At 35.5% G+C, this 20,296-nt stretch overlaps 1 protein-coding gene and 1 non-coding gene across 9 annotated transcripts in view; both read left to right on the forward strand.

Moving 5' to 3' along the window:
- The window catches only part of SENP6 (SUMO specific peptidase 6), a 129,280-nt gene that overhangs the window by 56,321 nt on the left and 52,663 nt on the right, over positions 1–20,296 (forward strand). For 6 of the 8 annotated variants that reach the window (XM_061132034.1, XM_061132035.1, XM_061132039.1 and 3 more), the window contains one exon: positions 8,150–8,220. The exons of 1 other annotated variant lie outside the window; for it this stretch is intronic. In XM_061132034.1, coding sequence (XP_060988017.1) covers positions 8,150–8,220 — 71 coding nt within the window. Of the gene's footprint in view, positions 1–8,147; positions 8,221–9,628; positions 9,677–20,296 lie in introns of those variants that run through there. One more of the 8 variants, XM_061132042.1, reaches the window with a different exon arrangement.
- Positions 3,845–3,948, forward strand: LOC133048362 (U6 spliceosomal RNA). Its single transcript, XR_009691022.1, has one exon. It is a non-coding gene; the product is annotated as a U6 spliceosomal RNA (small nuclear RNA).

Raw genomic sequence — 20,296 nt, forward strand, 5'->3', positions numbered from 1 at the left:
TTTATAAAATACATAAATACACTGGAGTGCTTTATTTAGCACCTTTGTTACTGTTAGGTTCAATTTAGTCCATTAATCCTTTGGATTCTCACCTAAAATTATTTTATCTTTGTCAGAGTTAAGCTGAGAAATTTTCTGTCAGTAGATTTTACTCTGGAGCTTTTTTTTCACATAAGCCTTTTCCCCTCCCTTCTTATTAGCAAAGTCACATCTTTTTCTGACCTTTGAAGAGTGATAGAAAATCTTTTATCTTTATCCCTTAACATATCCCTTAACTAAATGATTGCTTTACAAGAGGATAGCTTATCTAATAAATGAAAGATAGGGAGTTGTGGAGGGTTAAAACTATATACTGGGCACAATGAGGTATATTTTAGGTTTGAAACCAAGCTGGAATAAATAATAAACAATGATTTTAAGGTCCAGAGCTTTCAAACTTTAAAAAATTGCTGCCATTTTTCTTTGTGAGTGACATTAGTGGCTTAAGTGACTTCTTTTCTGACTCTTGGTTGTGAATACAGTGTACATGGTGGCACCAGCAACCTGGAATACTTAATTTGATATTAGAACTCCCCCCCCCCCCCATAAATAGACTGTTGACCCATTATGAAATAAGCATTGTAGTAATTTCAAAGTTTTAAAAATATTTTATTATAAATAGTATGTTCATATTATACAGAATTTTGAAATAACAGGTACAAACGTGAAAAGAATGTAGTAAAAGAATATGAAACACTAGACATGTTTATTTAAATATGGGGTATGTTTGAAAAGACAACTGTTACAATGAAATATTTTATAATTTTTAAGAAGTTCTTAAAATAGAAAATATATCACTAGCATCTTTATACATTTCTTTTACAATATTTTTTCCTGTGTCCTTTAAATATATCTAACAGGGGGTCATAATAAAAGTACTGCTGCATATTGTGAATTTGGCTTCTAAAAATGATTTTTAATGATCACATACTAGCTTGTCCTGCAGGTATACATAATTTATTCACCCATTAGCCCATGTCTGGGTGTGTTTCACTGTTGTGTATGACACATTGATGAACAACTTTGTATATAAATTTCTAAATACGTCTCTTAAGATAAATCTCTGGGAAGGAGTCTTTACAAATACTTTTAATGCTCTTGATAGGTACTGCCAAATTGTTTTGCAGACAGGTGTTACCAATTTATATTAGCCTTATAAAATACTGTCTTGATATCTGAGAAATAAGTATAGCAAGATATAATAGATTGTAAGACTAATAATAATAAAGTTTTTTTAATTCACTCTGATCAATTGAAGCATATATTGAAAAGACCAAAAATATTCAATAATAAAATTTATGATGTATAGCTCCCTTGTAAATATACCTAAAGAACCTGATTTGAGGTATATATTTGGTTCCTGATTGATTATTTGATAGCGTTGCTCCTTAAGATAAATTTAATGGAATTTTAGTCAGAAATCCTGTTGAATTTGTTACTTTAGGAAATTTGACCAATTGACTCAAGTTTATTTCGAAGAGTAAATATTGGAGAAGAGCAAGTCTTAATTTTGTAAAAAGAGTAAGTGAGGGAAGAGAAGAATGATACGCCTTGACACATAATAAAGCTTACTGTGAGGAAAACAGTGGTTGAATATGGAAACATTAGAAAAGGTCTGAAAAGGAAGTAGGACAGTAAACAGACCAGAGAATCCAGGTGTGTTCAACTTCCAGCTAGCCTGTCTAATCAATAAAAGTTTAGGTTACCATGCCTGAATTATATTATTTTCACATAGGCTAATATTTTGAATTCCTTTGTGGTGGCTGCATGGTAGCCAGGGGTTCAGTTTTGACATTGTCGTCCTTGTACTGCAATATTTAGATAATTGTTTGACCTGATAAATACACTTCCAATTACATACTGCCTTTTAGTTACATACATTTATTCCTTCCAACTATTTATCAAGTGGCTGCTATGTTCTAGGCATAAGAATATAGTGATAACAAAACAGGCAAGACCTCTGTTCTCCTGTAGTTTACATTTTGATGGGCAAAAACTGATAATGAATAAGTAAAGCACTTAATAATTTCTGTATTTAAAAGTACACTTGAAAAAAAAATACAGTTGGATGATGTGATATAATGTGACAATATGGTTTCTTTAGATGTTCAGAGAAACTCAGCTACAAAGCAAACATTTAACCAAGAACTGAATGTGAACTCAGATACAGTGATCATAGAGACGGCTTCTTCAGATAGGAAAGAGGTGGTGCTAAGATATTAATGCTGGCATGAGTTTGCTATGTTCAGAGAACAGAGAAAAGGACCACTGTGGCTGGAACTTGGGGAGCAAAGGGGGAAATGTTATGAGGATTGGTTTAGTAAGGTCAGCTAGAACCCCTGGATCATAAAAGGCTTTGTAAGATGATCTCAAGAGTTTGAGTTTCACATTGGTGCACTCACTGAAAACTTTTAGTGCATTTTAGGTAGAGAAATGTTACTTACTACCTGATAAATATCTGAGTTTTTTTTTTTAATAGTCTTTTATGTATGATTTATGTGGTGCTTAATTGAGGCTAAGCTTGTTTCACTTACCAAATAGAATATCAGTAATAATCTTTGTTCAAAACTATTAAGAGCTCAGCAAAGTCTAGGAATTAGGTAGAAAGACATAGGTAAAAGGAATCTTAGGGCTTTTCTTGGGGGAGAGATTGAATGGGATAGGATGGGAAAGTGAAAGGATTTTAAAGATCTTTATGTCTTTGGGATGTGTAGAAGATCTTGCTTGAGGAAATAGTTGGAATCTTGATAACATGTTAATGAACATAGTATGCAATTGAAATAAGAGTTGAGACAGGGAAGGTAACTATTGTATTTGTTAAATTAACCACAGGAGAAAAAAAATAAGTGAAAAGTTATTGTGGGGACTTCCCTGGTGAGCCAGTGACCCAAGACTCCACAATCCCAGTGCGGGGGGCCTGGGTTCAATCCCTGGTCAGGGAACTAGATCCCACATGCCTCGGCTAAGACACATCGCAGCCAAATAAATAAATTTAAAAAGAAAGAAAAGTAATTGTGTAAGTCAGTAAAAATAGGAAAAAAGAGGAAAGAATGAAACAAGTATAAAGAACTACTAACTCATAAGGTAAGCTGAAAGGAAAACATGAAGTTTATCAGCTGCAATTTAATAATTGTGATCAGGTTGAATATATTTATTAAAAGACAAATCTGTTGTATTAAACTCAGCTATATCATACTATTTATAAGAATCAGCTCCTTCTAAAATAATGGTTTGGAAGTAAAGGGTCCCTTGACTCCTAGAGTCAAATGAGATGCAAACAGTATGGCAGAAACCAACAGATTATTATAAAACAATTATCCTCCAATTAAAAATAAGTTAAAAAAGATGCAAACAAAAGGAAAGCTTGAGTAGAATTTTAGCAACAAATGAGACCAAATTAAGGATTAGAAGCACTAAATAGGATAAAGGAGTGCATTTCGTAATGGACATACTCTGAGAAATGAATAAAGCGCCCCTAAAATTTAAAATGCAGAAAAGCTTTTGGTTAGAGTTGGGAAATTTTAAGTTTAAACATAAGTTTGGAATAATGGATTTTAATGGAAAATAGACATTTAATTTTTGTTACAGAAGTTTACATCCTTTGCGATCAGTTACAGCAGTGGAACAGTTTATAAAGTGAGTTTATTAAAACCAACTAAAAATAAACCAGCACTCAGATCCTGGTTTCTGATATTCTAATAAAAGGAATGTGGAGAAATGGCTGATTCTAGGGATGGGTTAGGGAAAACAAAAAATAATCTTAGAGTACCTTGTAGTGTCAGAATCCAATTCAAAAAACCAAAAGGTGCTTACTTCAACAACACATACACTAAAATTGGAACAGTACAGAGATTTTCATGGCCCTTGTACAAGGATAACATGCAGATTGGTGAAGCATTCCATATTTCTGTAAATTTTATGTATATTTTATCAGAATTAAACAGGTGAGGTCACAGGAAAGGAACACAAGAGCCAGGAAAGGAACACAAGAGCCAACTGAATCAAGAGCTCCCAAGGGCCAGAACCAAAACAATTGGATTATAACCTAAAATATAAATATCCATTGGTGATACTGGTATAAATGATTGAATAAGTGATTTATTTACTGACCTAACATAAAATTTTTGTAAGCTGCATAAAATGAATTGGGTGAAATTGACAGCTGTTTGCTACAGAAGAATTCCAAATAAATAATATGTGTAGACACTCCCCTCTTCAGGAAGAAGTAGAGTTGTTTAGTTGCTAGGTTGTGTCCAACTCTTTTGAAACCCCATGGACTATAGCCCACCAGGCTTCTCTGTCTATCAGATTTTCCAGGTAAGAATACTGGACTGGGTTGCTAATTCCTTCTTCAGGGGGTCTGACCCAGGATCAAACCTGCGTCTCCTGCATTGTGGATTCTTTACCACTGAGACACGAGGGAAGTCTCAGAGTTTAAGTACCCTTGCCTCTCTTGTGGGCTGGACTAATTGAATTTGCTTCCAAATAGAACATTTGAAAAGGGAAAATAAGTAACTCTGGAGTAGAGAAACCTGGCAGACATTACCTTAGCCAGATGATCACAGTTAACCTTACTGGTGTTATAAATCACTGATACCATGTAACCCCTTGTAACCCCTGATAGGATGTGATGAGACATCCACCAAACCTACAAGCTCGGTCTAGTCATGAGTGAAGCACCAGACACACGTTGAGGGGTATTCTGTAATAACTAACCAGTCTCTTCCGAAGCGCCAGGGTCATGAAAAACAATTTAAGTCTGAGAAACAAAGAAGCTGCTTCCGTAGTGGCTCACACAGTAAAGAATCTGCCTGCCGTACGGAAGACCCCAGTTCAGTCCCTGAGTCGGAAGATCCCCTGGAGGAGGAAATGGCAACCTACTCCAGTATCCTTGCCTGGAGAATTCCATGGACAGAGGAGCCTGGCAGGCTAGTATCTGTGCCTGGAGAGTTCACGGACAGGATTCTGGCAGGCTACAGTACATGGGGTTGCAAAGAGTCAAACATGACTGAGCTACACACACACACACACGCACGCACAACTAGGGAGACAGGATCACTGAAAACGGTGACTCCTAGATTGTATTCTAGAACAAAGAGGATATTAGTGGAAAGTGGTAGAGCTGGTAAAATTCGAACAAAGTCTGGTATTTAGTTAATAGCCATGTATAAATGTTCATTTTTTTGGTTTTTTGACATAGATATGAGGGTAATGAAGGTGTTAACATTAGGAAAAACTGGGTAAGGGCTATAAGAGAATTCTGAACTATCTTTTCAACTGTTCAGTAAATCTAAATTTGTTCTAAATTTTATTTTATTTTTTTTAAAAAGACTTCCAAAGCTGAAGTCTATCTAACCTTTAATAAACAGAACATTCTGATGTTATTTAAACAGTCTTGCACAGAAGGGGGAAAAAGGTATCTAGTTTTATGCAGCTTGTAAAATATTGGATCCATGATCCATAAAATGAGGTTCTCTAAAACTTCTATACAAAACACATATTCTCAGAAGCAAAAAAAAAAGAAAAAATGCTCCCACTTGGTAGGGACACTTCTCTGCTTCTGCTTGGTTTAAGGTAGGAAAGAAAATCCACTGGGAAATTAAATCTTAGCCTTAAGCATCATACTAGTTTGAAGTTTGAAATTTTTAATGTCTGTAGAGTGTTGGAACCTTCAGACTGAGAAATTAACATAAAAGTTTATATTTGATTACCTAACAAAAGTTAACACAAGATTATATCTATAAACTTCTTTTAATTCTCTTATTAAGCATATACTTTTATTGTTAAATTCTTGTATTCTTGTATTAAAATTAAGGTATGCTTTTTACTTTAGTAATTTGCTTATTATAATACATTTTTTAAAACAAAATTTGCTCTGTATAGGGATAAATATAGTAAATATCAGATACAGAGTGGCCTTAAGGTTTGGAAATGTTGGCACATGTACATAATTTTTAACATGACAGTACATGATGGTCATGGACATTGTATGACACATACATTCATTGTGGTGTTTGTTCCTCATCAGCAATGAATGGTTCCATGCACTCTGTCAAATAGCAGAGAGCTGAGTGAATTAGTAATCTCTGTATATCTGTGTTACGTTGTCTTAGATGATGTATGCCAGTTATTACTGAATGAACTTGTGTTTATAGCATACCCCAGAATAAGTAAAGCAGGTTTAAATAGACAAAAATCCAAATTATCTGTATCTCCAGATTTTGTGGCCACTCTGTCAAATCATTTTGCTTGTTGATAATCCTTAGTTTTTAAGAATATCTACTGTTTCTGTTGTCCACTGTTCTACTACATAGAAGTTTTGGAGTTTACTGTAGTTGTATCATATTTTGCTTCAAATCTATTGCCTCGGTTGTATTTTATAGTTGATACGTTTATTTTTCCAGTGTTGAGTTATAACAGATTGAAAATTGATTGTATATGGATAAGACTATATTATATCATTTTTAGTGTGAACATGTGTAGAATATAAAAACATGTACTTTATTTAAAGCTTAATGTACTTAGGAGCTGAAAACCTTACTTTTCATAGCACTGGTACTGCTGTCTCTGAGGCAAATTCTCATCTTCACAATTTGTATCCTCACAAAATTTTGGCAGTGTGGGAATGACCCAGTTGGACCACATACGGTTCAACGATAATAATGAAAATACCATTACTTACCAATACTGATGCCGTTTGCGAGGATTGAGATTCTGGAGTTGCTATTTAGTAGTTCTGTGACCATGGGCAAGTTAATTAACCTCATTGTGCCTCAGTTTCTCATCTGTAAAGTGCTAATAATAGCATATACTTTATAAAGTTACCGTGAAGGCCAGAGTGATTAATAGATGCAAAGCACTTAGAACAGTACCTGGCACATTATGCTCACTGTTTGCTAGCTGCTATCAAAAGTGCACTCCTGTCACTGCTCATATTATGTTCTTGTCATTTTCATAGTTTGCTTTCAGTTCAGGTGCTTTGACTTTTGCAATTTAAAAATATGAAATCCTCAGAAGGAAAACTCCTTTAGGATTTTTGTTTAGTTTTTGCTTAAATAATTGTATTGCTTTGTGATAGGTTTGATCACTTGTGCGAACGGATTTATAAAGAACAGAATAACCTCTTTTAATTCCCCTGTTAAATAATATGAAAATATTTTTGGAGCCTTTCATTTGGATGGGGAAGTAGCTATTTGTAGCTCCCTCGTCTGTTGCAAATTTCCTTCTTTAATGGCTTTATCCCACAATTTAGCTATAGGTTTTTTGCTTTTCTCCCAAACTGGTGTATATTTGGACTTCCCTGACATTTTAGGATCCTTGTTAACTAAGGATTCCTGTTCAGAATTCTGAAAATTGGTTGTGTATAAAGGCTGACAATGTAATATACTTTTAGAGTATTAATATAATTATAGCCCCATTGTATAGTCACAAGTATTCATACACAAGTATGTATTCATACACAAGTGCTACACAAGTATGAATACTTGTTTCATGATTTTTGGTTTTGTATATAGCTTCTTTTTTTTACTGCTTTTGTAATTACCCTGAAGAACAAGATCTTATTCACTCGTTATTTCCTTTATTCATTGAGTTTTAAGCAGCTAGAAACATTTACAGTAAAATTGAGCAGATATTTATTCTAAGCTGAGTAATTTGTTTTATTTCAGAACTGCATGTGACAATGAAATATTACAAGCCTTTCTCTTTTTTTTTAAGTTTTTATAAATGGATTATGAAAATCGTTCCAAATGAAAAATTCTAAAATTTTGTGCATTGGGGGGATATATATATCTCTCTTCCCAAAGTGACTACTTTGAAAGGATAAATATTTAGACTCATTTATTAAATGTTTATTTGAAAGACTGCCCACTGTTGGCTGGCGTAGATTAACAGTTTAAATAAAATATAATCACTGCCCTTAGGGATCTTGTAGTGCATTAAGGTTTAGTATGTTTGCATAATATAGTGTTATTTTATAGTACCACTTTTTATGTAACAAAGAAGCTATGATTTGCTTTTGATAAACATATTGTAAGTATTCCCTCTACTTTTTCATTTTAAAAATATTTTTTTTTCTTTTAGAATAAAACTATATGAATTTCCTTTTTAGGAAAGAATACCCACCTCATGTCCAAAAATTTGAAAGTAACCCTGTAAGGTTAAGTCGGCCCCAAGGTGTTGGTAAGTGTGCAGTTTTATTTGTTAACACCGGTGAAGGGTTTTGAGTTGTCTGAAAGGTAGATTAGGGATGTAGCACTGGCTTTAGAATATTCTCAGTTATACTAGAAATATATAGACCCATTTTTAATAACTGAGTTGAGAATTTATTTCTCATCTGAAATCATTGGAGAATGATTCAGAGAGTACACATTCAGGTGATGATAGTTGGAAATCTTTTTGATTATATTGGCATTGTTGTTAAATTCATGATCCATTTATTAACTCTGGGTGGGTTATAGCTTCAGACTTATGTTTTGTTGCCCTATGTTATAATCTTAACATAGTGCAACAGTGTTAATTCAGTGGTTGCCTAATATATTCTAAATTTTAGGATCAAAATTATTCTAGTCAAGAAAATCACTGAATTAAAAAGAGACCATACCTGATAAAACTGTGTTAACAGTAGATGTTGGAATATTACTGTAAGTAGAAATTTAATTTACATCAAAATAATTTTTTAAAAATTACTAATAAGAGAAATTAACATTTATGAAAGCTGTTTCTACCATCAAATTGATGTTCATTATTTAGAATAGAGATTTTCAATCTGTGTGTCCATCTTATTTTCCCCAGGCCTTTGCTTGTTTTATTTTTTGGCTTTTTAAAAAAAAAATTGAAGTATAAGTTGATTTACAGTATTATATTAGTTTTAGGTGTACGACATTGTGATTCAGTATTTTTACAGGTTATTCTCCATTAAGTTGTTACAGGATAATGGCTGTAATTCCTGTTCTATGGATTAAATTTTTGTTGCTTATCTATTTTATGTATAGTAGTTTGTATCTCTTAATCCCATAGGCCTTGTGTTAAATAGCAATAGTGGCTCTTACTATCCAAAATAGAATGATTTTAAGCAGCTGAGTTTTCCTGGTTGCCAACAGTTTCTTTTTTTTTTTTAAAGCACCTATATTTTTCTATACCTTGGATGAAAATCTTCTGTGTATATATAGAACATATTTTATAAAGAGAATATTCGAAACATAGCTTCTTTCTTAATAATTTTGCGGTTGTTGTGAATGTGAATTAGTATACTTTGTAATGCATAGTTATGCTCACTAGGTTTATTAAATATGGTAGTAATGACTAGCCTCTTGAACATTCATACCTTAAACCTTTACTGAACTCTTACCCTGCACTTGAGCTGAGTCAGATGCTTGACATTGATTATTTGCTTTTATCCTAGTTCCCTACCCAGGATCTCAATAAGCTAAGTCCAACTTTACTTCCATTTTGTACAGAGGAGGAAATTGAGGTTCTCAGGGATTATATAACTTGCTCAAGGACACAGACTAGTACTGGAATCCAGGTCTATATGATGATAAAGACCACACGTTCTCTTAACCACTGTGCTTTACTATTTTCTCCCTAGATCAAAAAGAAACTTATTTCTGATCCTCAGGGAAGAACTACACAATAGGTACGGTTATCATTCCCTTTACCCAGATGCATTTCAGTAAGTTAAGTGATTTGGCCTATTGTATGGTTTTAGATATCAGTGAGCCCCAGACATTTTACAAAAATTTTTTGTTTATTCAAACACTTCCCTGCTGGTCCAGTGGTTAAGAATTCGCCTGCCAGTGCAGGGGACACTGGTTAGGTCCCTGGTTTGGAAGGATTCCATATGCCACGGGGCAACTAAGCCTGTGAGCTACAGCTGCTGAGCCCAGCTGTGCAGATAGAGGCCGTGCTTTGCAATAAGAGAAGCCAGTGTGATGCTAAGCCCAGGCACCACAGCTGGAGAGCAGCGCCCCCCCGCCCCCACCTCCCACTCTCGAAACTAGAGAAAGCCTGTGCAGCAATGAAGACCCAGTGTAGCCAAAAGTAAAGAAATTTAAAAAAACTTTTTTGTTTATTCAGTGACATTCATTAAATAGATAAGAATAACCTTTTTTAAAAAACTTTTTTATTTTGAAATCATTCTAAGGGAGTACTGAAAAGTTATAAAAATAGAACTCATTTACCCTTTACTGAGCTGCCCTTAATGCATGTCACAGTCATAGTACATTTACAAACAAAGATATTGGCACTGGTATAACATTTTAAACTAAGCAAGCAAAAAAGAAAAAAAAACCAAGCAAACAGACATTGGTCTCATTTCACCAATTTTTCACTGATAATTTTTTTCTGTTCCAAGATCCAGTTTGAGATCTTACAATTGTTACATCTCCTAAGTTTCCTTGATTAATTTGAAGAATACTAGTAGAATGTCTTTCTGTTTGAAAGTTTGAATGATGTTCTTTTATGATTTGTTGTTAAGTTGCTCAGTCATGTCTGACTCTGCAACCTCATGGACTGCAGTGTTCCAGGCTTCCCTGTCCTTCACCATCTCCTGGAGTTTGCTCAAACTCATGTCCATTGAGTTGGTGATGCCATTCAACCATCTCATCCTTTAATGGCCCCTTCTGTTTCTGCCTTCCGTCTTTGCCAGCATTAGGGTCTTTTCCAATGAGTCACCTCTTTGCATCATATGATTAGATTGAGGCTGTTCATTTTTGCCAAGACTTTCATGAAAGTTAGGTTGTATCTTTTTCTACACATTATATCAAGGGTTGTATGATGTTGGTTTGTCTTAACTACTGTTAAACATGATCTCCTAGTTAGGTAGTTTCTGGTGGGTTATTCTACCATACAGCTATTTTCCCCTCCTTATTAATAACTTGGGACTCTTGACACTATGCAGATACCCTCTTTTTCCTCAAAATTGTGTCCACTGATACTAGCATCTTTTGGTGGCTCTTGCTGGCAACAATTATTACTCAGTGTTTATTAATGGTAGTGTTCTATTTTATTTCTTTTACTTGTGTTAATTGAAATTTTTTTAATAGGGAAGAGCTATACTTTCTGCTTTATTATTCAGTTTATGCCTGTGGACTCATAATAAAGTGTGTAAATATATATATATATATATATGTATAAATATTACCTGTCCACATGAAACATGTAAGCTTTGGGAAAGGGATATTGGTCTATTTAGCTGGTAAAAAAGTGACAGTGTTAGTTGCAGTTGCTCAGTCATGTCCAACTTTTTGCAGCCCCATGGACTGTAGACCTCCAGGCTCCTGTGTTAATGGAATTCTCCAGGCAAGAATAATGGAGTGGGTAGCTATTCCCTTCTCCAAGGGATCTTCCCGACCCAGGGATCAACCCTGGACTTGTGCATTACAGGCAGACTCTTTACTGTAGTGACCCCACAAGAGACTGAGCCAGACTTCCCTGTGGGTGTCCAGGAGTCTCCGGCTGAGGTCTGGGTCGACAGAGGCCTGCTGCAGGGTCAGGGGCACTGAATGCAGCAGTCCTGGGGGCTATATGAGTCCTGGTGTGCTGGCATACGTGAACCGTGAACTTCCACATGTTCAAGCTGGTTTTAGAAAAGGCAGAACCAGAGATTAAATTGCCAACATCCGCTGGATCACTGAAAAAGCAAGAGAGTTCCAGAAAAATATCTATTTCTGCTTTATTGACTATGCCAAAGCCTTTGACTGTGTGGATCACAATCAACTATGGAAAATTCTGAAAGAGATGGGAATACCAGACCACCTGACCTGCCTCTTGAGAAACCTGTATGCAGGTCAGGAAGCAACAGTTAGAACTGGACATGGAACAAGAGACTGGTTCTAATTAGGAAAAGGAGTACGTCAAGGCTGTATATTGTCACCCTGCTTATTTAACTTACATATGCAGAGTACATCATGAGAAACGCTGGGCTGGAGGAAACACAAACTGGAATCAAGATTGCTGGGAGAAATATCAATAACCTCAGATACGCAGATGACACCACCTTTATGGTGGAAAGTGAAGAAGAACTAAAGAGCCTCTAGGTGAAGGTGAAAGAGGAGAGTGAAAACGTTGGCTTAAAGCTTAACATTCAAAACTAAGATCATGGCATCTGGTCCCATCACTTCATGGCAAATAGATGTGGAAACTGGAAATAGTGGCTGACTTTATTTTTCTGGGCTCCAAAATCACTGCAGGTGGCAATTGCAGCCGTGAAATTAAAAGACGCTTACTCCTTGGAAGGAAAATTATGACTAACCTAGACAGCATATTGAAAAGCAGAGACATTACTTTGTCAACAAAGGTCCATCTAGTCAAGGCTATGGTTTTTCCCGTGGTCATGTATGGATATGAGAGTTGGATGGTGAAGAAAGCTGAGCGCTGAAGAATTGATGCTTTTGAACTGTGGTGTTGGAGAAGACTCTTAAGAGTTGCTTGGACTGCAAGGAGATCCAACCAGTCCATCCTAAAGGAAATCAGTCCTGAATATTCATTGGAAGGACTGATATTGAAGCTGAAACTCCAATACTTTGGCCACTTGACGCGAAGAGCTGTGTCATTGGAAAAGACCCTGATGCTGGGAGGGATTGGGGGCAGGAGGAGAAGGGAACGACAGAGGATGAGATGGCTGGATGGCATCAGCTATTCGATGGACATGGGTTTGGGTAGACTCTGGGAGTTGGTGATGGACAGGGAGGCCTGGCATGCTGCGGTTCATGGCGTCGCAAAGAGTCGGACATGACTGAACGACTGAACTAACTGACTGACTGTGCTGGCATAAGTCCTTTAGAACATAGTTTGGCCTCAGGCCAAAATATATGGAAGGGAACCTCCTCACCCATAAACAGAAAATTGGATTAAAGATTTACTGAGCATGGCCTGACCATCAGAACAAGACCCAGATTCCGCCACAGCGAGTCCCTCCCATCAGAGTGCTTCCGCAAGCCTCTTATCCGTATCCATTAGAGGGCAGACAGAATGAAAACCACAGTCACAGAAAATAAACCAAACTGATCACATGGATCACAGCCTTGTCTAACTCAGTGAAACTATGAGCCATCCCATATAGGGCCACCCAAGACAGACAGGTCATGGTGGAGACTTGTGACAGAATGTGGTTCACTGGAGAAGAGAATGGCAAACCACTTCAGTATTCTTGCCTTGAGAACCCCGTGAACAGTATGAAAAGGCAAACAGATATGACACTGAAAGATGAACTTCCCAGGTTGATAGGTGCCCAGTATGCTACTGGAGAAGAGTGGAGGAATAGCTCAGGAAAGAATGAAGAGGCTGAGCCAAAGGGAAAACAACACCCAGTTTTGGATGTGACTGATGATGGAGGTAAAGTCCGATGCTGTAAAGAACAATATTATATAGGAACCTGGAATGTTAGGTTCATGTATCAGGGTAAATTGGAAGTGATCAAACAGGAAATGGCAAAAGTGAACATTGACATTTTAGGAATCAGTGAACTAAAATGGACCAGAATGGGCAAGTAATTCAGATGACCATTACATCTACTACTGTGGGCAAGAATCCCTTAGAAGAAATAGAATAGCCTTCATAGTCAACAAAAGAGTCTGAAATGCAATACTTGGATGCAATCTCAAAAACATGAGAATGATCTCTGTTCGTTTCCAAGGTACACCATTCAGTAGCACATAATCTAAGCCTATGCCCCAACCACTACTGATGAGGAAACTGAAATCGAACAGTTCTATGAAGACCTACACGACCTTCTAGAACTAACATCCAAAAAAGATTTCCATTTCATCATCGGGGACTGGAATGCAAAAGTAAGAAGTCAAAGAGATACCTGGAGTAACAGGCAAGTTTAGCCTTGGGGTACAAAGTGAAGCAGGGCAAAGGCTAACAGTTTTGCCAAGCAAATACCCTTTTTGGTCATAGCAAGTAACCTCTTCCAACAACACAGGAGACAACTGTACATAGGGACATCACCAGATGGTCAGCACCGAAATCAGACTGATTATATTCTTTGCAAGTGAAGATGGAGAAGCTCTATACAGTCAGCAAAAACAAGACTGGGAGCTGACTGGTTCACATCATGAACTCCTTATTGCCAAATTCAGACTTAAAGAAAGTAGGGAAAACTGCTAGGCCATTCAGGTATGACCTAAATCTAATTCCTTATGATTTATACAGTGGAAGTGTCAAGGAGATTCAAGGGATTAGATCTGAGAGACAGAGTGCCTGAAGAACTATGGATGGAGGTTCCTAACATTGTACAGGAGGCTGTGATCAAAAACATCCCCAAGAAAAAGAAATGAAAAAAGGCGAAATGGTTGTCTGAGGATGCAATACAAATAGCTGAGAAAAGAAGAGAAGCAAAAGGCAAAGGAGAAAAGGAAAGATACATCCATTTGAATGCAGAGTTCCAAAGAATAGCAAGGAGAGATAAACCTTCCTCAGTGATCAAGGCAAAGAAATAGAGGAAAACAATAGAATGGGAAAGACTAGAGATCTCTTCAAGAAAATGCGAGATATCAAGGGAGCATTTCATGCAAAGATGGGCTCAATAAAAGACAGACATGATATGGACCTAATAGAAGCAGAAGGTGCTTCTATTAAGTACCTCTTAATAGAAGAGGTGGCAAGAATACACAGAGGACCTATTCAAAAAAAGGTCTTCACAACCCAGATAATCACGATGGTGTGATCACTCACCTAGAGCCAGACATTCTGAAATGTGAAGTCAAGTGGGCCTTAGGAAGCATCATTACGAACAAAGCTAGTGGAGGTGATGGAATTCCAGTTGAGCTATTTCAAATCCTTAGAGACAGTGCTGTAAAAGTGCTACACTCAATATGAGGGCAAATTTGGAAAACTCAGCAGTGCCCACAGGACTGGAAAAGGTAAGTTTTCATTCCATTCCCAAAGAAAGGCAATGCCAAAATAATGTTCAAACTACCACACAGTTGCACTCATCTCACACACTAGCAAAGTAATGCTCAAAATTCTCAAAGTGAACCTTCAACAGTACATGAACCAAGAACTTCCAGATGTTCAAGCTGGATTTAGAAAAGGCAGAGGAGCCAGAGATCAAATTGCGAACATGTGTTGGATCATCAAAAAAGCATGAGAGTTCCAAAAAAACATCTACTTCTGCTTCATTGACTAAAGGTTTGACTGTGTGGATCATGACAAACTGTGGAAAATTCTTGGAGATGGGAATACCAGACCACCTTACCTATCTCCCAAGAAACCTGTATGCAGGTCAAGAAGCAACAGTTAGATCTAGACATGGAACCATGAACTGGTTCCAGATGGGGAAAGGATTATATCAAGGCTGTATACCATCACCTTGCTCATTTAACTTATATGCAGAATACATCATGCAAAATTCTGGGCTGGATGAAGCACAAGCTGGAATCAAGATTGCCGGGAGAAATATCAATAACCTCAGATATGCAGATGACACCACCCCTATGGTAGAAAAGCTAAGAGGAACTAAGAGCCTCTTGATGAAGGTGTAAGAGGAGAGTGGAAAAGCTTGTTTAAAACTCAACATTCATTAAACGAAGATTATGGCATCCAGTCCCATGCCTTCATGGCAAATAGATGGGGAAATAATGGAAACAGTGACAGATTTTATTTTCTTGGGATCAAAATCACTGCAGATAGTGGCTGCAGCCATCAAATTAAAAGACTCTTGCTCCTTGGAAGAAAAGCTGTGATCAACCTAGACGGTATATTAAAAAGCAGAGACATCAATCACTTTGCCAAAAAGGTCCATGTAGTCAAAGCTATGGTCTTTTCACTATAAAGAAAGCTGAGCACTGAAGAATTGATGCTTTTGAACTGTGGTGTTAGAGAAGACTCTTGCCTTGGACTGCAAGGAGATACAACCAGTCCATCCTAAAGGAAATCAGTCCTGAATATTCATTGGAAGGACTGATGCTGAAGCTAAAGTTGCAATACTTTGACCATCTGATGTGAAGAACTGACTCATTAGAAAAAACCCTGATGCTGGGAAAGATTGAAGGCGGGAGGAGAAGGGGACGACAGAGGATGAGATGGTTGGATGGCATCACCCACTCGATGGACTTGAGTTTGAGCAAGCTCTAGGAGTTGGTAATGGTCAGGGAAGCCTGACATACTACAGAGCTTGGGGTTGCAAAGAGTCAGACACGACTGAGCGACTGCACTGAACTGAACTGATAGCTCTTTTGTGTTAGGTCAGTTCAGTTTTGTGTTAGGTAGGTTCATATGTACTTGGATATAGTATGAATGATAGGGCTATAATAATGCGTATATTGTTTCATAAAGGTTGCATTTTATTTTAGGATTTCCTTGGAGAGAGTTTTTAAAATGTTATTTTCAAACCCCAGGATCAGTAGTTAATGGCATAGCACCTGGAATAATTTTCTCCTTTAAAGATATCACTGTCTTTTTATAGTTCTTAACACTTATGATGACTTCCTTTATTATTTTTCTCCTTTATTTTGCATTTAAGAGGCACTTAATATGAATTATAGTTATTTATCAGCACTAGGCTAGTAATTACTGATAAGCAGTTCTGTAGAGTTAAACTAAAGCTTGTAAAAACTAAGTAATACTATTATTTTTGGGCATTTCACATATCCTGTGGACTTTTTGTCTGGTGTTCTTTTGCAGTTTTTCTAAGCATGAAAAATAACGTCTTAAGAGCTCTCTCATTTTTTTTTTTTCTGATTTCTTAAGCTTCTTTTTGTTTTCCATTCTGTTTTTGTATTCTTATCAGATAATTAATAGATGTTATATGCTGTCTGTTAATTACATTCTTCATGTAATTGCATTATGATTCTAACTTAAATCATCTGACTTAGCAGTGTTTAACTCATTTGCAGAAGAAATATATCCCCTCATCTTAATCAGTCAAGGTATCTTCTTTTAGTATATTAACATATATTGATAACTTGTCAGACTTCTATGCATAAATAGCTATTTTTTGATGCATTTATACTGTGTGTATTGTTCTGTAACTTGCATCTTGACTTTGTTATGATATTATCCAGTTTCTGTAGTCTCATTAAGAGATACTGGAATGCCAGAGGAAAACCAAAATGAAAGACACAATTAAAGGAACCAAATGGACTATAGCCAAGTCTCTGTTATTTTTTAATAGATGTGAAGTGACCCACTATATTTATATAGTATAGTTAGGTTTTTTATGTTTTGATATTATATATTATGATTAATAATTAAGCACATTTTATGTATTTTATGTTATTTCCTTAGATCAAGTCCCTAGAAATAAAATTACAAGGTCAAAGGTTATGTACATTTTAAAGACTTATACGTTCTGCCAAATGCTTTCTGTAAAGGGTATCAGCACCCAGCAGGCATGGCCTGTTTATTTTCTCATATGCTCTTCAGCAGTATTAGACCTTACATTCTTTCAAGCTTTGCCAGACTGATTGGGAAATAGTATTTGTTTTTTCACATTTCCTCGTTAATGACCAGGCATTTTATATGTTAAGTGGGCTTTTTGGTTTCTTCTTTTATTCCTGTCTGCCTGTTGTGTTCTTTGCCTATTGTGTTCTCCATTTGTCAGACATGTTCAGCATAGCCCAAAGTGGTTTTTGGAGACTATAGTGAGAATATGATCTATGACTTTAATTTTTTTTATAATGAAAATTGGTCATAGTAACAGCGACATGATGGAGAAAACCATTTTTCTAATTTGTCTTTCTCTTTTAAAAGGTGATAAAAATAACTTAAAAGCAAATAAATAACCATAATAAAGATAGCTGTTTGTATCCTACTATCCTTGAGGTATATATTTTCCAGCATATTAATAATATCAGAGCTAAATTTTCAAACAAAAATAAGGGGCTATCCTTGCCCCACCCAACCTCCAACTTCTCTTATGACAATTTTCAAACATACCAAAAAACTGACTTTTAAAAGTGAATTTACATGTACCACATAGATTCAGTAATGAACACTACTTCATTGTGTATATGTATATCTAATCATTTTTTATAAATTCATCTACTTTTTCCAGTACATTTAAAATTACAAACACCGGTATAGTTTTACTCCTGAACACTTCAGCAGACATTTGACTAGAGTTCAATATATATTTGTTTTCTTTTGAAATAGAATTTACATATAATGAAATTTACAAATCATAAGTGTACAGTTGAATACATTTTGACAGGTATACACACCTTTTTAACCCAAGGCCCTGGGAACACATAGTGTAAATGATATCATCACTTCACAGTGTTCCCTCGTGTTCCTACCAGTTACTCCTCATCTCTGCCCCATCATAGGTAACCATTTTCGCATAAGTGGAATAATACAGTATGTACACTTGTATGCTTTTATGAAAGTCTTCTTTTCACTCAGAATGAATTTTTGACATTCACCAGTGTTGTTGCGTGCATTAGCAATTTGTTCCTTTTTAGTATTGTAGGGCTGTAACAGTTACCATTCCGTTATGATGGATACCTGAGTTGTTTCTAGGTTTGTTTTTTTTTTTTTATGAGTAAAGCTACTATAAACATTCTTTTTTAAAACATAGATTTTAAAATTTATTCTAAAGAGCCAACTGCCTTTACTTATGTCATAGTAGCTTTCATATTTACCTTTTCTGCATGCCTGGAAATAGGGTGGTATATTAAAAAGACATTGCGCTAGAAAATCCACCAGGAAATACTCTAATCTTTTTATTTTTTTATCGAAGTATAGTTGATTTACAATTTTAATTTCTGGTATACAGCAGAATGATACAGTTATATGTATAGTATGTGTTCTTTTTCATATTCTTTCCCACTAGATTATTATTAATACAAGGTATTAAATATAGTTCTTTGTGCTACACAGTAGGGTCTTATCTTGGTATTTATCTATTTTATATACAGTTGTTTGTATCTGCTAATCCCTAAGTCCTAATTTATTTGTCCCATCCCTTTCTCCTTTGTTAATCGTAAATTTGTTTTCTGTCTGTGAGTCTGTTTCTGTTTTTTCTAATTAAGTTCATTTGAATCATATTTTAGATTCCACATATATTGATGTAAGTGATGTCATATGATAATTTGTCTGACTTCATTTGTATGATAACCTCTGGGTCCATCCATGTTGCTGCAGATGGCATTGTTTCATTCTTTTCTTATCGTGGGGTAGTATTCCTCTGTCTGTATGTTACACTTTTTATCTGTTGATGGACATTTAGCTGGCTTCTGTGTCTTGACTATTCTAAATAGTGTTGCTGTGAACATTGGAGTGCATGTATTTTTTTTAAAATTTGCCTTAATGTAAGTTATTTATTTACTCTTATCCATAATATGTATATTTTATTAAAGTACAGTTGACTTAAAATGTTTCAGGTGCAAAGCAAGGTGATTCAGTTATACATATACATACATATTATTTTTGAGATTATTTTCCATTATAGATTATTACAAGATACTGACTGTAGTTACCTGTGCTATACAGTACACCTTTGTTTCTTGTTGCATACGTGTTTTTTTTTAAAATTATAAATCTAGCATTCTTTTCATATTAAGTCAAACAAATAGAATCAAAATATTGCAAGGTTTTTAGTTAGGCAAAAATTGATGTTTTCTACAATATATATATTATACATACTATTTATATATATATGTATACAAAAGCTTTTCTACTACACTTGATAAAAGCTTGAGAAAGAATATCAAAGAAGAGATGGAGAAATTGGAAAATATAAAGTGAATGATATGGGAGCATTGAATATGAAATAGCAAAAGGGAAACCAACTAGGTAAAAGTCAAAGATCATAATATAGTCCAGTTGTTTTCAAATGTGGCTGCTCATTAAAAACATATCTGGAGCTTTGGAGAAAAAAAAAACAAAACAGGCATTTGTATTTTTTTAAGAAATCAAAGATAATTCTAATATGCATCTGGATTTTAAAAAGGAGTCACAGGCTTTTGTATTAAACAGTAGTTTTGGTTATTTAGAATTCTGTTCTTTTTCTGTTGATCAATCATGATACAGTGGTATTAAGAGTTACATAATCACAGTAGTAGAAGATGTTTATCAGTTTTCACAATCAATAGCCAGACAAAAAATAAAAGATAAGTACAATTGCAAGTTATAATGGGAACATGATTAACCTAACATTATAAAATAATGACATGCAATTTGGGGGTTCCAGCAGAGTGATGTGGTAAGTGGAAGTGCATACATGTACTTATTTTCATCCACATAGCCAGTCTATGTCTTTTGATAGGTGCATTTAATCCATTTAAGGTAATTATATATGTATGATCCAACA

Source organism: Dama dama, chromosome 28 (assembly GCF_033118175.1).
Source record: "Dama dama isolate Ldn47 chromosome 28, ASM3311817v1, whole genome shotgun sequence".
Taxonomy (NCBI): Eukaryota; Metazoa; Chordata; class Mammalia; order Artiodactyla; family Cervidae; genus Dama; species Dama dama.